Source organism: Vulpes vulpes, chromosome 6 (assembly GCF_048418805.1).
Source record: "Vulpes vulpes isolate BD-2025 chromosome 6, VulVul3, whole genome shotgun sequence".
Taxonomy (NCBI): Eukaryota; Metazoa; Chordata; class Mammalia; order Carnivora; family Canidae; genus Vulpes; species Vulpes vulpes.
Window position 1 is genome coordinate 47,585,554 of NC_132785.1, and position 21,102 is coordinate 47,606,655.

Here is a 21,102-nt window from a genome sequence, read left to right on the forward strand (position 1 = left end):
ACACCACCGAGCTTCCACATGTGGAGTCACAGGGTTCTCCCTTAGAGCTTGGCAGACATAAAACACCAGATAAAAATGAAGAAACAGAAGTGTGATCCATAGCAACCATCCCCCTTTTTTTCACCCACCTCCCTGACCACAGACCTACAAACACCATATAGGAACATAGAATCACCTTAAATGGATCACGGTTTTGACTTTTTGGTCTGCATTAGAAGCAGGGATAATATCCTCAAAATAAATAAGATTTCCTAGGGTTAAAAAAAAAAAAAAAGAACCAGAGAGTGACTTAGGCTTTCATGAGGAGATTGTCCATTCAGGGCTTAGTTTTGAGGTCAAAGTTTTCATCCCATGAGAGTGACTTGAAGGTTTATATAGATATACAAAAATTTTGTCAAAAAGAGCTTGTTGGTCCTAATCTACGTGATTGGACTTTTCAGGCTTCTTATTTATTTAAATCCTGTAGCATATTAGGCATTAATGTAGGAGGGAGAAGAAGAAATATTTCTACGGTATTCTTTGTATAAAAGCTACACTTTGAAAAAAACTATCAACCTGTTGACAATATTAATTATAGTAAAAATATAAATTATGTTAGCAAAATGGTTCTTAGTGTTCAGTTTTCATATTTCACTTCTGCTCTTCTCTTAAGAAGACTTACAGACCTATAGAGTAAGTCTTTACATGAGTATTTATTGGGGCTTCCCTGCTATTATATTACAACTTCAGCTAGTGACATTTCAGTTCAGATGTAGCCCAGCAGTACTTGTACTCGTAATCCACTAGATATAACATCTTTGTAAAATTTGTAAAATAATTACTCGTAGGTAAACTTACCTCGAGGTCTTCTATGATTTCTTTAAATACTTTATAGACCTCATCACTAGATAGTTTAGGAGAAAAAATTAGGGAGGAATGTACCAAGGGGTAAAACATAAAATGACAAGTCTGTTTCTGGGACTGGGTAATAATTTCACTACAATTTCCTGGGAATGCTTTGAAACCCTGGAACTAAGTCATGTGAAAGTCTGAAGGCCTCTAACTTGTATTTAACACTTCAGTCCAATAATGAGTGCTCTGTTAAATCGCTGAAAGAATTCTCATTTAAAAATATTTCACCTGGAAACCATTTAGAGACTTCCAAAGCAAGAATGGATAACATCCCTTATACAATGACGGATTATTTGTTGATGAATCCATTGTATCGAGGACAGATAGGCTGTACTGGCTGCGGTGGTTGTGCACTTCTGCCCCCTGCTGGATTCTTTAAAAACTGTCCAAGTGTGTCCAGCAACCCTCAATTGTGAGGACTTTGGGAGCCCAAAAGTGGGTCCTAGCCCACTTAATTCTGTGAATTACAAGGGTTTCCATCTGTAACATGATATCAATATCATAGTGAAAAACTATGTGGCTCTCATGCTCTGAAATGGTATTTTAACTTCTAAGAAGTTTTCACATGTTTTCCTTAAATGATGAAAGAAAATAATTCAATCAAAAGGAAGTTAGCATAATCTTTCCCCCACTTAAATGCATAGCAGAAATCTCAGTGTTTATTTTGGCTCTAGTTTTTATTTCAGGCTTTCTTTCTCATAAACCACATTTTCAACTCAATTTTAAAATGGTAATGATAATCATTGTTAATCACTGTTGTCTTAAATCTCTGCAAGTTAAGTGATGATGTTCAAAAATAATTTTTGTGACTTGGTAGATGGTGGGCCCATTATTTTAAAATGGACAGATTTTGATTTTTCTATAAATACCTTATATCAATTATCATATATATGAAACACAAAGCATCTTATGTTCTACTGGAGGTTACCCTTCACTGAAAGGCCATTCATAGTGAAATTTTGGGTGTTGTTTTTTTTTTAATCCCTCATTTTTATTTCTTTTTTTTTCCCCATTGAGGTACAGTTGTCCCATAACATATTAGTTGCAGGTGTATGATATAAGGGATCAATATTTGTAGGCACTGTGACTTGACCATCACAGTAAGTCTACCTACCATCTGTTACCCACAGTGAAGTTTTTGATAGCTTATGAAAACTCCTCCATTGACACAATGTGAATTTGGATTTTAGGAATTCTGTCTCCAGGCTGTGGAGATAGTAACATAAAACATTGTGCAAAAAGGGGGATTCTTCTCCAAAACCATGCTAATATAATTATCACCTTGTTGATGCCCTAGCACATTTGTAGTGGGTGAGACTTTTTCTTTTCTCTTTCTCTCTCTCTCTTTTTTTTTTTTTGATAGGGATTATTTTAATCTAGGAGTTATACTATTTCTTTGATACTTTAGGCAAGCAGAAACCACATACACTTACAAAACTAGCAGGGTAATAATTCTTGGCATCTCTCTGACAGGTTTATTGTGAGTTACACTGTAAGTGTTCTTATAGGCATTGTCTCTTTAGTCTTCAAGATTGGTCTGCCAGTGGCAGGCATAATTATTTGCATTTTGCAGGTGGAAAAACTGAGGCTGTGTGTCTGTGCTACAAAGTGGAATATGTAACTCATGAAATTATCCAGAGTATCCTGACTCATAGATTCTAGAGTTGAAAAATTTATGCAACTGAAGCAGGGAACGGTTGAGAAATCTTTGTTGATAGGAGCCTTAGTGAAATGCTTCAGCCGATCAGAACAAAATGACCCACCAACTCCCTCTTTCATTTATTTCATTATATTGGATGTGCAAAATAAGTAGAACAGGAAAAGCACTGGCATAAATACTGCTTAATGATCAGAAACCACAAGGTTACATAAGGTTATCTATCACACTTTTGGTGAAAGATTTGTCAGCATTTAGTGGAAACTGTACCTCTTAATTTATTTGCCCCCCACCTCTTTATTTATTAAGCAAAATTTATTTGCCCCTCACTCCTTAATTTGGCACACAGTTCTTGAACATATAGTTAAGTTCTGGGTTCCAGATCCAGTAATGAGAATGAATACAAAGGAGTTCAGAACTAGGGAAAAACCAATACGGTGCTGAGTGAGCGTTAAGGGCCCCCTGGGGCCTGAGCAAAGCCATTTGAGAGTGCAGAAAGAGGCAGTGTACTAGGGCCCTGGGCATGTGCCGTGGGTGTTGGGGACAAGGATACTGAGAAAGAAGGGACTGGCCAAGGAGAAGAAACTGGCTTAGGACTTTCAAAGGAAGCGTATATCAGTGGAGGAAGAGCATCCCAGGCAGGGGGAGACAGCCTAGGTGGGGGAGAGCGTATTTGAGAGACTGCAAAGTTGTTCATTTTAGCTGCAGTGGAAAGTACGTAAGGGATAGGAAGAGGGTGAGGAGGCAGAAAAGATGAGGTGCGGAATCTGGCACTGACTAAGAGAGTCACACACAGCAAAAGCTATGCATTTCCAATATTCATATCACTTTTAGACCACAGAGAAAGAGAGGCTCATCAAGTTAATTTGGTGGAGCATTTCAGCTACTTCCTGAACTGAAGCTAAAGTGACATCGTTCAATCTCAGCTCAGTGTGTTCACAGGAGCTGGTGGTGGTGGTTCACAATCTGGTGACATTTGCAGCCATGACACAGGAGAGCCCTCCAAGAAACCGCCCCCCACAACATTGGAATGCAAAAGAATAGAAGAATTTGGATAAGGATAACTTTGAATCCAGCCATAGTTCGCTTTAAAATGAAGTCACTTATGCAGTGGGTACTTTAATAAACTTTAGGAACCAGTTGCTCCCAATACACTCACTAATGGCTGAGAAAATTCATTCAACCAATTGACCATCTGCTATGTGTCCCTTAGACCTAGACAGACATGAACCTCCTCGAGTTTACAGGAAAGGAGGAGAGATGGATGGTCAATAAATGCCCTTATAAATATATAACTTAAATGCTTTATTAGTCCTACGAATGAAAAAGTAGAGTTCGGTAAGCTTGGAAATAGAAAACTGATTTAAATGGCAGGTAGGTAAAAGAATAATTAAACAGTTTTCTAAAGAAGTGATATGTACCTTGAGACCTAGAAAATGCAGAGTGGGGTGAAGATTATTCCAGGCAGTGGGGACAGCTTGGGGGAAGACCAAAAGTAGGACAAAAGTGTGATGTATTCAGTTCAAAGAAATGAGAGGCTAATCTGCCCGGATCATGGTGCCAGTTTCCAGAGAGGGGTGGACCGAGCTGGGGAGATAGTTAGAGAATGGACCCTAGGGGGCCTTTATCCTAAAAGGAATGAAAAGGCAGTGAATCATTCCAGCAGAGCAGTGAACAGACCTGTATTTAGGAAGGTGAAGAGTGGAGTGGATTAAGCAAGGGACAGGAAACAAGCAGGAAGACGAGTTAGGACATCATGACATGGTCCAGCCTAGAGATAATGGTGACCAGGACTGGAGGAGTGGCAGTAGAGATGCCAGACAGGCAAATACAAGATGCATTTTAGAAACAGAATTGCTTTGGCTTATTGGTGAGCTGGAGCAGAGAATTTCAAGAGGGAAGGTAGATGCATAAATTTAGAAGCCTTGAGCTTATAGGTGCTATTTAAATCCTGGATTGAATGATATGCCTGGAAAAAGCATAGAGTAGATGAAAAGGAACCAGAACTGAGTCTTGAAAAACTGCAGCATTTAGAGATATAGAGTATGTGTGTGTCTATGCATGGCGGGGGTGGGGGAAGGGGCAGGGAGTATCTGAAATCCAAGGGAAAAGGTTGGTTTATTACGGAGGTAGTGGCCAAGTGCTAAATGTTACCAAGACTCGTGTTAGATGAAGATGGAAGGGTTCTTACTGATTGCAGAAATAGGGAGTTCTTGAGGGCATAAGCAGTTGGAGTAGAGACCTGAATATGGAAGTCCAACTGGAGAGGATTGGAAGAGTAAGTGGAATAAAGGAAGTGAAAATTTACAAGCAGGTTGCTTTCCAGAAGTTTGTTTATGAAGATTGGAAAGATAGGGAGAAAGAGGTGTCATCAACAGGATCTTGAGGTGTGTGTGTGTGTGTGTGTGTGTGTGTGTGTGTGTGTGTGTGTGAAGTTGGATATATTAACATGTATTTGCTGGAGAATCCAGTAGTAACCCAGTTTAAATAGCCTCTGTTCCCGACTAGTCAGTGTTAGCCTGGCCAAAACATAGATTAGGCAGAAAGCATCTCTCAAGTATGAACAGGTCAGCGGAGAGACCAAAGGCTTACACATCTCAGAGTCTTCACCTGGCATCTCAGAAGGCAGTTCTAAAACTCTAAGCGAGTACACCCATTTGTTAAAGAGAATTTTCATTCATTCATTAAAAATGAAGGCTCTGTCACCTACATGACACCCAATCTTTAGGCATATAATCCTTATATTACCTTGATTTTTATTCTAAGGAATGGAACCAGAAGTAGATAATTCGTTTTTTCCAGTACTCTACAACAAACATGTCTTCACGGTCAGAGATTTTGGATTCAAGTACATTAATAAGGCCACCGGTAGGGAAGGCAGCTATTCTGCTGGAAGGATGGAAATCTTTCCTTCCTCCCTCCCTCCGCCTCTTCCCTCCCTCCACTTGGACACCAACCAGAGATTTCCTAGGAGTTTTGCCAAAGATCTCCCTCAGGGATCACCTAATCACGGCCATGACAAAATCACTAGCCCTGGTCCTAACTCAGCTCCAGTTCTGCATTGTTTTGCCTCTATGCTCATTAGGCTTTATTGCTAGGCACCGCTCCTTTATCAGGATGAATCTCGAAGCAGAAAACAGATCCCATACACAGCCAGGTCATTCTGTCACAAGAACATCAGGCTTCCTATGCTGTAGGGCTTCCAGGTCATAATTTAAAATTCACCTGACCTGAGAGCCTTTTGATCTGGAGGATAGGGAATCTTAGTTACTGTTTTCATTTTCACATTATTTTTGACACCAAACAAGCAAAGAAGCAAACTTTTAAAGCAGTAAGGTCAGCCTAATCTAGTGAATACAAAACTTGACCTGGATTTAGGAATATAATTCTATTTCTAGCCTTACCCTTGACTTACACTATGATGACCTTGGAGTAGTTACTATGCCTCAGATTTTTCATCTGTAAAATACCCACTTCCTACCTTGGAGGATTACCTTGATAATGTCTGTAAAATACTTTGAGGTCTTAGAGGAAGGACACTCTCAGTACTGTCACATGTCATTCTTATAAGAATGTCGATGGATATGAATAAAAAGTGTGAAAAGAATCTAAGGAGTGAGCTTTGAATAATATTGGCTTACAATCAGTCAGATATATTTGTGTCAGTACTAAAAATGTGAATAACTCTAAAAGACTGTGTTAACTAACCCTACTTATTTCTGGTTGTGCTTCAATCTCACTTTGAATGTTAACTCTAAACCGCTAACCTGTTTCTTTCCCTTTATTCACTTTTTCCACCTACCATTGCATGACATGCAGGGTCAGTTTTGTGCATGACACCCGCTACCAGTATTGGTAGGTTTCAACCTTTTTTATTTGTCTTTTATATTATGTACAGTACCTTCACTTGCTTGAAATTTATTTCAGAGATGGTAGAAATGCTTTAGGAAATGGTAGATCTGAAGGCTTATTTGGCTTTAGATTTAATGTATAGGTTTTTAAAATGTACTTGTATATTTAAGAAAATGATCGTTTAAATGTAACCAGAACAATCACTGTGCTAGAACAACCACTACAAAACATAAAACCACAAGTACTGCTTTTTAATTATCTGTATTTTGTTTCTCTTTATAGTTTATTTGTTTTAGCATAAGAAAAAAAAAAGGCTTACTTTTATCAGAAAGGCAGGCTAATTTCATCAATGTTTTAAAGTTTCATAGTGGTGTGCCTTTATCTCCTCTTTGCTGTGTGTTAGAGTTATCAGAGTTTCCCAGAAGTATTTATTTTTAAAAATTATACATGGATGTATTTTGAAAACAAATGTCTGAACTACCTTGCTTTATTATCCTTTTTAATTTTAAGTGTTGATTTATCTGTGATAATTATTTGTACCTTAGCACTCCCTTAGATGTTAAATTCTAATACTGTATAGTTATTCCTATGGATCCAGAGCCTTGGTTACAAAAGTCTGTCTTTAGGACGCATGGATGAGTTCCATTTAGAATAAAGAGAAATAAACATTGGCAAAATTTGCCTATTTCACAGTAACTATGTTAGAATTTACATCAAGGCCACGATTTTTGCACTACCATGTATTAATCCAAAATAAACCACCACATCCCACAATTTCAGCTAGAGAAAGCAGCCCCAAATTGACAAAAGTCTTCAGTTTAACCATGATTAATTCCAAAGAATCCTACCCCAAATGAGCCTTTGATGTTTTATAATGACAAAACCAACTATCATATATTCTTATGTCATTGGATGTTAACATTTTGCATCTGTAGAGGAAACCATTAGTACCTATGACCATAGATTCCAAATTGGGAATGATAAATTGTTAGAAATAAAATGTTGATAAATACATCAACCAAAGTAATCTGCTTTGGCCTTTCTGGGAATCACTGATTATGTTTTAAAACTTCCTTTAATTGTACTTGTAATAAGCTATTTTCCCTTTTTTATTTCTCTCCCATGCTTCCTTGCTTTGCATTGTGATTGCATGCCATCTGCTGGTTTAACCCATGATGGCTTGCTGCTCTGATATTCACCATGCCAAAATACCACTTCTATTACCATAATGCTACACCCTCCTGTTCATTGCTCCCATGGTTCCCCTCCTGAAAGTACCCATGATGCACAGCGCTACGTCAGCCACTGTCTCTGCAGCAACAACTCCTGCAACAAGTGTCCCCTTCGCAGCAACAGCCACAGCCAATCAGGTTTGCTCCTTTTAAAGCTTTCTTTCACAAATCCCAAACTCTAAATGAGTGCTGATATTTAAAAAAAAAATTCTCAGTGAGAATTTTTTTTTCATGTTTATCCATCAAATTTTATTTTTTTAATTAGTTTATAGCAAGCATTTATGGACAGGTTGCACTTATTTAGAGTTAACATTTACTGCAAATAATGATGTAGCTATGTTTTGTGTTGCACTGTTTGTTTTCGTACCTAATATTGTGTAATTAACCTGACAGGCTTAAATTCCTTTTAGTACAGCATTACGTATCCAGTGGTTTGTGAATTGCCACAGAAAAAAAATTGTAAAAGCTTGCCCATGGGTGCTTGAAAACTGGCTATGTTTCGATTCAGGTCATTCAGACCCTATCACCTGTTGGGGAGGAAAAGAAAAAAAATTCTGCTCTTAGAAAAGTCTCCCCTTTTGGCTTTCGTGTCCAATTTGAGGTCTGAATGATCCTTCTCAACATCTCGCCTTGGTCGCTTGTGCTCCCAAACTCACTGGTTCCCACTTCACAATTTGTCTAGAAACTGGCGTAAGAGCCAGAGCGTACTGGAAGAAGAACACTGGGCGCTGAGTTCACAAAGGCTGGATATAACTGAGTAGGGATGTTTAACTCTGTTGGTTTAATGCATGTGCCAGTAAGACCGTGGATGTTCTATTTCTCAGTGAGAACCAGTTGGCCATCTCCCACCCTGTAATCACAGGCTGACTGTAACCCTAACCCCCAGCCAACCAACTTGCAAACATGTGCTCCTGGCATAGGAGATGCGCATGAGGATGGGTGAGCACAAACCCTTGACCTCGCCTAGAAAGACATGTTATTGTGCATGCCCTCCCTTCATACAAGAGCAATGATTTTGGCTTTGTTTTTAGCTTAATTTTTTTTAATCAACTGTACTGATAAAAGACAAAAAGAGATAGAGGAGTAAGCTGGAGGGAACATCCAAACTAATGGGAGAAATTGCATCAGGGCATAAATGGCAGACTCCAGACTGCATTCTACAGGTGGGAAGGGCTGACTCACACTCTCTTTCTACGTTCAAGTGAATAAGTAATTCCAGTGCCGAAGGTTTCATCACTGAAGAGACAAGTGTGAGTGCACTTGAATGAAGGAATAAAAGTCAAATCCCATGATAGTTCTCACTGTGTCCTCTGAATTGTAACGAAGCAGGAAAGGAATGGGGGGAGATGAGCCCACAGGTGCTCTTAGAGGCAGGTACACACTACTCCTAATTCTTTAGTTCTTCACTTACCACCTCAAAAATGCCAGCTTACCTTTAAGGAAAGCCAACTCAGCTTCCAAACAGATATGGCAAAGAATAGCAAGTAAGTTTCTTAGCTGGGAAGAGTCAAAGAAATGATGGGATGGAAGAGGGGGAGACAGTTTGCATCCTTCCGTTACTAGGTTCAAAGCACTCAGTTCCTTTGCTTGTTTGTTATGACAAAGCTAGATATCTGGAAATTTATGTCTAAGTCCTGCTGCCTTGAACCACATTTTTTTGTGATTTTTGACAATTTTTGTGACAAAGCCCTTTCATAAGAAAACAAGGTTGAAGTATAATATAGCAGTATTCATTATGATGGAAATATACTATATAGCAAGTTAAGCACTTTTCTTATTTATTTTAGAGAGAGAAAGTGCATGCATGACCAGGTGCACAGAGGGGAGGGGCAGAAGGGGAGAGAGACATTTTAGCAGAATCTGAGCTGAGTGCCAGGCCCAATGCTGGGCTCGATCTCATGATCCTGAGATCAGGACTGGAGCTGAAACCAAGAGTTGAATGCTTAACTGTGTCACTCAGGCACCTCGCAAGTTAAGTACTTCTAATACTGAGAGATCTTTCCTACTAATGGAAAGGAAGTCAAGATAAACTATTTGGTGTTTGAGGTAAATTCCATTATTATGATAAATACTTGATCATGTATTATAAATAATTATTTCCAGACTGGTGATTTTTTTTTTTTTGGCTCCCTTTGGTGGAAAAATCTTTGAGTGATTGCATGCAAACATGTAGGTTTGTGTGTGTGTAGGGCAGGCAGGGTTAGGAGGCATAGGACATGCAGAGGTCAAATATATCATTTTACAGCAGACTGTGATTGGTAAAGGAACTAACAGGTTTAACTTCAATTAAATTTAAAGATATATCATTAAAAGTATTTGACAGTAGCCTCGAGAATCCCAGACCCTGCATTTTGCTGTTTATCGGATGTAACAGTTGCAGGTTTGCACTTCATTGATGAAGAACAGAAATCCGTTAGCAGCTCTTGGTGAAGATCTGCTTACACAAGAAAACCACGGAAGAAGAAATAGTCATAAATATACATTTTTCAGACATAATATTTTTTACATATTTTCAACAAGTTTTAAAGAGTGAAGCAGCTACATAAGAACTTGGAAATCCTTCCAGGGCCGCCGAAGTCAGCGATTGCTGATGACTGTGACATAACAAGTTATCCTCTTCTTAATTTATCCCTTTAAACTTAGATGGAATTCTACCTACATGAATGAGGTATCATTTAAACATAGTAAGTTTCAGTTTCCTCCTTTGTGAAAGGAAGCCTAGCATGAGATCACCTCTGAAGGCCCATCCAGCCCCAAGATCCAGCAGACCTGTGGTTCCTCAGCTGCTCTGCTGGGCCCCTAGTCTGGGATGATAGAAAAGTAGACACAAGTAGACTTGGCAAGTGGTGCTAGGGCTTTCGGAGCTCAGGGCGTGCTAAGCATCCCACCTCCTTTTTCCTTTATGGAGTGATATGTCTTTAACACAAAATGTACTGAAGTTTTGACAGCCTTTCAGTTCATTTGATCAATTTAGACTGTCAGTTCAAATAATTCAAACCTCATGGGTATTTGCGATTAGATCCAAGTCATTCATAGAAGACCGAAGATAGACCAGAACATCCCATGACAGAGCCTCCGGTCCAGGGCACCTTTACATGTTAGCCTGTAGTGAGCAAAGATAAACAAGCAACAAATTTAAAAATTCTGTCCTCAGAGCTTCATCAAGGAACTGGCAGTGAAAGTTTTAACTGAACTTAGACTTGTAGTTTAAAATTCAGTGAAGAAAAAATCCAAATACTTTGGGGAAATATAAAACAATTTTTTGGTTGCTTGGTTCTTGGCATAGATACATAAACAAAAATACAATAAACACATTTCCTAGTAGCTGCTTCCTGTTTTAACTAAGGTCTTTGGGCCTTAACATACAAATTATATTTAATAATCTTATTACTACCTAATAGTATTATTTACAAAGTACTTATTATGTACAAGATACTGTTCTAAATGGTTTCTGTCTCATATAAGGTATTACATATTACATTATATACCATACCCTATATTTTATATTATATGAGAGAGGGTACATATGTATAGATATATTCCCTTGATCCTTGCTACAGTCTTATGAGTACAGCTTTGGTCATTCCTATTTTATAGATGTTAAAACTAAGACAAAGGTTAACTACCTTAGCCAGAGTTAAACAGCTAATAAATGATGTTGCTGGAAGTGAATCTCAGACAGTTTGACTCCAAACGCCTTGCTCTTAACCACTGTGCTACACCACTTTTCTCATAATTATAATTACAGAAAGTCACTTCATTCCCCAAATACAACAATCTTTCATGTGGGACCCAATAGCAACACACTGTGAAAGAGTCACTTGTAATGCAGCTCAAACTAAGGTCACTCCTGAGCCAGGGAGATGAACTGAAATGGGGCTTGGCTCCAAGTCAGCGATGTAAGAACCAGCTTATGTCTAGAAACCACCCAGCTGATCTATGTTAATTGTAATATATAACCATATATGAATATTCTGTGTAAGAGAATAGCCAGTGAGTAAACCAAGAATTATGAGCAGTACCTATATAAGGTAAGAAGTAAAGCAGGTTCCTAGTGAAGCAGGTTCATATGTCACTAGGTTCATGTGTTTGTTTTGTGTGAATCCCTTCCCTAGACTGTACTTTTACTTCTGCCATCATCTAACAAATGGCTCGCTAACAAGGAAAATAGAAATGAAAATAAGAATACCATATACATCAGTCACTTTTGGCCTAACAGATAGTCGGAATGTATAAATCTATAGATGCCTATACTGGGACAAATTTAATCTCAGTGGATACATTAAAAGCCATACAGGTATACAGCTTAGTATATGGATTACCTAGGTTTTTTTTTTTCATATTGTAAGAAATTTCATTTAACAAAACAAGAGTACAGATTGAAATTCCTATAACTGGTAGTCTGGGCTGTCATGGCTTTATTATTTTTTATTTCAAAACTACATTTTCTTTTAAGAGGGGGGAAATAATTTTCAAATAAATACATTTTAAGCTTTAGTTTCTTCATTTATATACAGAGTTTACTTACTTTACCTAATATCCTTGAAGGCCCAACTAAAATATAGTTTATGTAGACTCTTGCGGCTAGAAGTGCTTTGTCTAGCCTCTGAGTTCTACGAGCCCTCTACCTGTGTGCTCATATGTGCACAGGCAGGCAGGGAAGTGTGAGATCAGGATGAGGAGCTAACAGTCTGGTTGGTCAGAGCCTCGCTGTGCCAACCTCGCTGTGGTTTGAGTCTTAAAGCCAAGGCAGAGGCTCTTGACTGATTTGGCCGATAAAGGTCTTCAAGAAAGGACAGAACTCTGGGGAGAATGAGCAGACGGCTCTGAGGCAGGGGAGTCTGTGGAGACTGTTGAGAGGTTTCACAAGAGCCCAAACTGAGATGGTGGCCATTGGCAAGTGGTCCTACTTCATCTTGCCTTTGCTCTTTACATGGGGAGAGTTACTTTTAACCCAACAGATATCAAAACTCATCCCATTTATTGGCAGAAGGAGAAGTTTGGGCTGACATGAAGGGTTAGCCACAGGAAGTTGCCTCTGTAGGATCTGAATTAAGTGCCTTCACAGACAGCAGTAGAGCACATTCATTGGTCACATGTCTCCATGTGGAGACATACCTCTACCTCTACCTCTACCTCATAGGCATACCTCTAACATGTGGCTTCCCACTTCCTACCTAAGTGAGACTTCAGAACCACAAAAACTCAAATACCTCCTAAGCCTTTGCTCAAAAGAAAGAGTTCCTCCAGGGACGTCTGGGTGGCTCAGATATTGAGTGTCTGCCTTTGGCTCAGGGCGTGCTCCCGGAGTCCTGGGATCGGGTCCCACATTGAGCTCCCTGCATGGAGCCTGCTTCTCCCTCTGCATATGTCTCTACCTCTCCCTCTCTTTGTGTCTCTCATGAATAAATAAATAAAATCTAAAAAAAAAAAAAAAAGACAGAGTCCCTCCAGGTGTGGAGTGAATACACATTGCTCATGTTTCTGCGGTGAGGGCTATGGGGGTAGGGGGGATGGTTATCCATCTAATTTGTTCTGGGAAATGAGCCTGTGCTAGGAAGAAAAATTCTTACCCTTGGATATTAGGAAACTTTTTATGGAGTGCCCACCCCACCAGGACCTTCAAAGCTGGTGAAAACAAGTTACATTTCTGGCAATATGTTTAAAAAAAAATCACATCTACAAAAAATGACAATTCAGGTTTAAAATTATGACCTCAAGGTCTTGTCACATCTTCTGAACACCGCCCCCAAAGATTAAAACCTTTCAACAGAAAGTTGACCTGAGGAAGGGTTTATTGAAAATTAGTTAATAATATACACACATAACCTTTATTTATTAGAATATTTGCTACATCAGAAAATCCCATTTTCCACACCTGCCTGATATAAATGTACTGTATATGATGATCAATGGTAACGGTATCACATCAAAAAAAAATAATTACATGCAACCGGATTCAGAACATTATGCTTTCTCTGGCCTGCTACAGATTACTTGAGAGGGAAGAAAAAAAGCTTAAAAGCATTAGATTTTACTTCCTTCTGAAGTTTGAAGTGAACACAACTTCAAAGCTATTTGTATAAAGATTTTTGGATATGTAAGTTAGCCTGTACTAACTGAGAAATCTAGAAAGGTAAGGTCATGTTTTACTTTAAACTCTCATCTCAAAGAGTTTCATAAAATATCTATTATGCAAAGCCATCTGTCAGGACTATATTCGGATAAATGTAGGAGGCATTAAACATTCCCCACTATTCACCACTTGACCCATTTGAAGCTTGTTTTTTTCATAAGAAAAATCTTGGTTCTGCAAAGCCTTGGTGCAGGGGGCGTAGGGGGGGAGGAGGCTTCTGTGAGATTCCTCTGCTGAACACAGTGTAGTAACTGGCTTCCACGTACAGATGCTCACACTCCTCCTTTCTCCTGGTTGCTGGTTCCCGGGAACAGATTACAGAAAGCATCTGCGGCCCAACTATGTTGTGCTTCAGAAAGGCCCAGACAGCAAATGTCAAAATCCAGCCCTTTGTGACTAGTACTCAGGTGGGGACATCTATCTCAGCAGTAGACTTCAGACTACCGGAGTTGCTTAGCCACCTTAAACTTTTCGCTGATGTTCTAACTATAGAAGGGGGTTCCATTTCAGTAATGGATCAGGTTGCTACAAGTGAGGCAGAATTGTCACATCAAATATTTTGTGGAGAATGGCAGCAATAAAGAGTGGTGTGTGTGTTTATGTGTGTGTGTGTGCGCCTGTTCTTGTGCAGGGTAGAGATTGGAGTCTGCTGTATCTCTTCAAGTAAAAAAAAGAACAACAAAAAAAACCCCACAAATTTTTGAAACTGTGGTACTTGCATTCAGTTAACACCATTGGTTAAAGCTGCTGGGCAATCTGAATGTAAATGCCATGCGCAATGTGGCTAGGGCATCGGGAGCCAGACTTACTAATGAGTGTGGTCAAAACATTTTTAGAGGAGAGGTGGGTCTTGGATCTCTGAGAGTCATACAGAGGCATATTGGTTGTTTCTCTGCAAGAAATCAGAAAATAAGAAGACAGTAGACCTTTCAGTGTTCTGCCTCAGAAGCAGCTGCTTTGCATGAGTTTTAATTAATAAACGTATCTGCAGATTCTCAGAGGAAAGGCTAAGTTATGTAAGCATTGTAATCTGGTACATTTTCATTTTTCATGAATAATTTACACCTCATGGTGAGAAACTTGGGTAGAATTCTTTTGTATCTAGCACCTAAAGACATAATATCAGCTCCAATTTTGTGCAGGCGAAGAGAAAATGTCAAGGGTCCTTACGTGGAACTTGACTGCCTGGTGAATTGTCCTACTTATTATCCCTCAAACCCCATTATCCTCTTTTGCATTTTGATGGAATTTGGGGTGAGTCTTTTGAGACCGAGAAGTTCTATTCCCAGGGGTTTTTTGGCTTTTGTTGATGGTAATAAAACCACGTTCAACTTTCCTAACTTGGGGTTTTCTTTCGTCTCTTGAGCAGAGTGAATGTACAGTTCGTCCTGCATGCCTGTTTGTTTCAGCTGTAGATCTGTAAGGAAAGAGAGCCGAGTGACAAGGAATTCAGATCCACATTCAAGGGCTGAAAGACGAATGGGGTCTTAGTCTTCATAAAAGTCGTTAGGAACAGAGTAAAGTTCTGATGTTTAGGCGTTTATCTCCACTAGTCCTGCCATGCCGCCCGCCCTCCTGTACTTCCACCTGCGTGTTTGGGGAGTTGCCAGCCTTCCTGTGTGGGCAGATGGAGGCAGAGATCCTCACCGCTTCCTGATGAGGGGTGGGGGCAGCCAGCTGACTGACTGTTCCTCCACTTACTGGATGTGATGCCACTGTGTGTCACAGACCGTTGGCGTTCAGTCTGGCCGCTCAGCTCTGCTGGCATTGCCTCCAGGCCACATCTCTTGAAGCGTCGGCTCCAAGGTCAGACCCAGCGGAGCCTGCTGTCATTCTGGAGGCCGCCGGTGTGGAGAGGGGCTAGCTACCTGGAGCTCCCTGCCTGGGCACAGAAACGCGGAGCCATCGGGAAACGTCACAAAGCGAAATAGTCAAATACTCAAACGTTACCATGTGGGAAGTAAGCTTCATGGCAGGACTTTTTCCCTAAAGGGGCTGAGGAGGTGGGTCTTCAGGGATGTGTGGAAATTGGACAAGGAAGAACCGGTGGGAAACGTAAGGGCTGGAGATGGTGTGGGGTAAGGAGACAAGGGAACCGACGCTTACGAGTGTACCACCGTCACGCTTTACGTGCGTTCTCGTATTTTTTTAAGACCTTATTTATTTATTCCTGAGAGACACAGAGAGAGAGAGAGGCAGAGACACAGGCAGAGGGAGAAGCAGGCTCCCTGTGGGGAGCCCAGTGTGGGGCTAGATCCCTGGCCCGGGGATCCAGGATCATGACCTGAGTGGAAAGCAGACGGTCAACCACTGAGCCACCCAGGTACCATGCATTCTCATATTTAACTCTATTGGGTGGGTCCTCTTCTCCCTCTTTCACATGTGACAAAAATTGAGGCTCAGATTGGCCACAGCTGTGGTCAGTACTAGAGCTGCATTTGACCTCAAGTCCGCCTGACCCTGAAGTCTGTGCCTTCTCATTGCTACACCTGCTTCCCCGATAGCCTATGTGGTAATGATGGAGTTTCAGAATCAGTTCTGGGCTTTATCCCACAGTGGAGACAGAGAGGACAGCTATTATTTTGTCAGATCTAAAGGAGGGGGGTGGACACTAGCTCACAGGGCAGAAACTACTAGCCATAGGCCACCCTGCGGGCAGGGGGAGTGAGGGAAGGGTGCGTGTGGGAAGGACTAGAAAACTCAGTTGTATAGGCAAGGAGAGATTTGTTACTGAGGGCCTGGGAGGGCGTGATAAGCACAGGACAGTGATGTGTTAAATGAGAGACTTGGAAACATTCATCTATGGCAAGGGAGCAGGTGGAAACTAGCTGGGACAGGCCAAGGTCAGGTTCACAGGGAAGGAAGCTACTGTATCACTGAAGAGATGAAACTGGGTTAGAGAGAAAACAAAATATGGAGAGGGATAGATAAGAATCAGGAAAATTCAGGCCTCTCGAAGGGTCTTCTCCAGCTCCTCTAGTACCTGGATTTCACCAGTTCCTCACCCCTGCCACATCAGCCTTCCGCAAGACATCTCTCCAATGACTCACATAGAAAGAATGGTTCTTGTTGACATGTCTTCCCTTTTATTTGTGCTATGAAGGACCAATTTGTTGACTGATATTTTCTGACATTGGCAAAACTGTAGCTATTCTAGCGTTTAGAATCTGTCATGCCTCAGCATCAGGTCTAATATGCCGGCGCTTTTGGTCTGTTTTACTTTCAGCGATCAGATTATATTATTCTTACCATCATTCCCTTCACTCGGGAGTTTCCAGAGATCCTCAGAGCTTATGTCAATGAGCTTCCTGTAATCAAACACAGATCCTCTTCATTGTTCACCACAGTGCATTTCTGGTAGCAGCAGCATCAAGCTGGTCATTGTAAATGTCACCCATTTTCCCCACAGTCATGGTTACATCAGGCACTGCAGGTCTGACCCAAGACCGGCATCAACTCCTCCTAGTCCCGAAAAGCAGTAAGTCATAGCAAATTTACTGCAATCTTGCCGTACCACCACAGTAATATAAAAAAGGAAATTGTGATGCAAGTTACAAATTGGAAGCGGAGCCCAGGTCGGCAGGGAAGCTTCTCCAAATATTAAGAGAGCCAAGACTAGAACCCAATTATTTGTGTCCTTCCTAGGGTACTGCTTCTTCTTTCAGCATACAGTCTTCCTGACTCTTCCTGAGAATGTGCTTTAAATGAACATTCAAAGGGCCACAAAGTAGAGAACCCATAGACAGCACAGAGACAACAGCTCTCCTTTATGGAGCACTTTCTAAGAGCCAGATGTTGTGCTAAGAAGCCTTTCATAAGAATTATTAAAACCCAATATGGCCCTGTAAGGGACTGTACTTATCCCCAGTACGAAAATGAGGAAATTAGTTTCGAGAAGCCAAGAAGCTTGTCCAAGATCATCAGCCAAGTGGCAGAACCAGATTCAGAACTTCCCCAAGGCCCTAACCTTCCATGACACAATGAGAAGGCCCTAGAAATGGTTAAGTGACTCCCTCATGGTCACATAAGGGTTAGACACTTGTCTCCTACCACCACACTTAGTCCTCTGTCAAACCACAACGCAGCAGGAGTGTGTTAACTATACATTTGTTTTTGAATAATCAATAGCTTTGCTGCCTTCTTAGAATTTAAAAAGGTTTTTGAGGAATCTAAAAGATAGCCAGGGGTGTTAAACTTGATTCCTTCTTTTTCTCCAAATATTTTTTCCAGTAATAATTTCATAGCTCTTCCACCAGCCATTCTTTCAGTATTTGTCATTGTTACACCAAAATATTTGAAAGGGCCAGAGAACTGTTTTAGTTGTGAGAATTCGGGAGAAAAGGAATTGTCTGAATCAATTTCTATTCTTCGCCTTTTCTTTGCTCTTCTCTGATCCCTGGAACAGGAAGGATGCCCTTGGACAAGGAGGGGAGTCAGAAAGGGGAAATCTAAGGAGTGTGTCAAGAATGAGAAGAAAACCCCATTATACTTCTTTGCCTTGGAAAAAGGTGTTTAAGGGTTGTTGTTGTTTAACAGAAGCTCATAACATAAGTCCCCTGGCTCTGTCCATGGTGTATACAGGACCTGGAAGAGGGGAGGTGAAGGTCTCAAGACAGAAGTGTAGATAGATGTGTCTTAAACAAGACTGGTGTGCACAAATGTCCATAAATCATTGGGTAACCCTGTCGGGACCCCTCTCTCTTCTGAGAGAGAAAACTCTCATTTTCTCTGTATCTTTACTTAATAAACTTCTGTCCCTTACTCAAAAAAAAAAAAATCATGGTTTGCTCTAAGCATGGTGATCTACAAATTATTAGTAAGTGCTGTGTATATATCTTCTCAAAATATTCATGTTTTGTGGCTTAGCATAGGAAGTTAAAATAGGTGAAATATTACCAAATAAAACAATGGTCTTACGTGCTTCTTACCACCAGCTACTCAGTAAATACATTATCTAATCCTCTCAACTAATGAGTTAGGGACAATGTTTGGTTCCCACTGGAGAGATGAGGGATACTGCGAATAAGAGGTGTTGAATCACTTACCCATGGTAACACATGCATAAGAATGGGCCTAAGAAGCTGGGCTTGGATGTGATCTAACTTTAAAACATGGGAGATCCTGCCTCTCATAGGATGTTAACTTTCTATGGCAGTGGACACTGACCATCAGACACTGATGGCTGTTGATGCTTTGTAATAAAAGGTTTTAGCTTGAAAAATGACTAATATGAGTGACAGTTAAGACTTTCATGAATAAATAAAGAAATTCAGCCTGTATTTATTTAGTTGTCAGTGACTGGTCAGGATATGCAAATAAAGAAAGGAAAGTCAGTGTGTTTGACATTTTTAACATCTTAATCTCATCCAAATCAGGTTTATTACCAACATAGATGGAGTGCCATAGGGATCGCATAAATTTAAGTGCACAGTATTATTATTTGAGTGCCCATTTAAATAGAAGCTGAAACCAAATTTTATGTTTTCCCTTCTCCTTTAGGGGAAGGGAGCCAGCATTCAGCAAAAACCACTCATATATCAGACACTGGCTATACATGATTTAATTTACTACTCAACAGAATTCCGTGAAGTGTTTTATCCATTTTTCCAGACAAGAACAAATCTTAAAGAATAATTTGTTTAAGATTCAAGTAGGTAGGAAGTAGCTGGACAGTTTTAGAATTCAGGTTTGCCTGCCTCCAAATCCTGTTCTCTTGTGTCTCCACCATAGTTGAATGAGATTGAGCTTATGGTAAAAGTAGGATCTGGATGAGCCTGTTTATCTGGTTCCCTTAAAAACTTCTAACTATTGAGTTTCACTATTAGTTTTTTTTCACTATTAGCTTTTAAAGTTTTAACCATTTCAGAAGAAAGTTTTCATAGAAGTAAATCTTTTTGAAATCCAAGTTCAATATCACAAATAGCCTGAAAATATCACTGCTTGATAAAACCACAAGGAAATCCAAATTTCAGGCCAGTAAACAAGAGCTAGAATGCAAATGGACAAGGACACCATTTCACCCTTCCCAGGATGGCAAATAACTTTTAGCTGGGAAGAGTCTACCAAGAGGAATCTTCTCAGCTGGGATTTTCATTTTTTGCTTTTTCAAACAAGGGTAATTGAGAAAGAGAGATACTGTTTTTCTCCACGGTCTCTGCAGAACCTTAACTTCATTACAGTCTCAGGTTAATTGAGCATCACTACTTGGAAATGAGTGTTGGGACAGCCTCGAGGAGGAACTCAAAGGAGCCACTGGGAGGGTGTTTGGTTGTAAGCAGGCCAGGGAGCTGAATTAGAAAGCAAGCCTGGGAAGTTGCTGATGACTCAGGTGTGACACAGAAAGCCAGGGATCCCATTTTGAAGCCAAACATAAGAAAGAGAGAGGGAAGAAGGAAGTCGGAAATAAGCATTGGGATAAAGGGAGAATAGAGAGTTACTATTTAATGGGGACAGAGCTCCGTTTTGGAATGCTGGAGAGGTCTGGAAATGGATGGTGGTGATGGTTGCTCACCAGTGAGTGTACTTATGCTGCTGAACTACACTCTTAATAATGGTTAAAATGGCAAATATTAAGCTATGCCTATTTTCACCACAATTTTTAAAATTAGACCAAGGATCTGAATAGACATTTCTCCAAAGAAGCAGGGATTAGGATTGGGAAGATGATCTGATTGTACTTTCATTAAATCCATAGCACAAAATTAGGCTTTTTACATTAAAAATTCTTTCCTGTTGCTGTGTTTTCCTTTATGAGTTCTGTTTTCATAAAGTAGGTAACTGAGCGCAAATATAAATTCCTCCTCAATGAGCCATCCTTTTTGGAAGCTGGATCTATTCTGAGATATGCCAGGCTGTAACAAAAAACCACTTTCAACTCAGTGGCAATGCACCTTCATACCTTTTCTCAACAAACATTGATTAAGAGCCTACTATGTATAGTGTAAAATTCAGAATTCTGGGAATACAGAACCGAACAAAACAGTCCCTGTTCTCAGGAGTCTAACCTAATAAGGGAGACAGGCAGTAAACCAACATGCAAAAATTTCCAGTCAAAGCAATTATTACATAAAAAGGATCATCTGAAAAAGTAGAAATGCCAAAAGGATGGTCTGTACCACTGAGTTTTTAACAGAAGACAATTGAGAAATAAAAGAGAATGTAGGAGCTTTCTTTATGTATTTTCTTTTTTTTTGGTCTCCATTTTGCCATCTATTATACCATGATACTTTGGCTCCTCCTGGGAGTTATTAGGGAAGACAGATGGTAACCTGGTTTAGCTCTCTACCACATTGCAGAGGTGCTGATGTGGCGCAGACAAAGTGAGAAACTAAGAC

General features: G+C 40.1%; 1 protein-coding gene across 8 annotated transcripts in view; it reads left to right on the forward strand.

Annotated features, from left to right (window-relative positions):
• Positions 1-21,102, forward strand: part of MBNL2 (muscleblind like splicing regulator 2) — a 161,933-nt gene that overhangs the window by 128,020 nt on the left and 12,811 nt on the right. For 2 of the 8 annotated variants that reach the window (XM_026003647.2, XM_026003642.2), the window contains 2 exons: positions 6,368-6,403; positions 7,676-7,770. The exons of 2 other annotated variants lie outside the window; for them this stretch is intronic. In XM_026003647.2, the coding sequence (XP_025859432.1) occupies positions 6,368-6,403; positions 7,676-7,770 (131 nt within the window). The remainder of the gene's footprint in view (positions 1-6,367; positions 6,404-7,675; positions 7,771-21,102) is intronic. 4 more of the 8 variants (XM_026003650.2, XM_026003646.2, XM_026003641.2 and 1 more) reach the window with 2 other exon arrangements.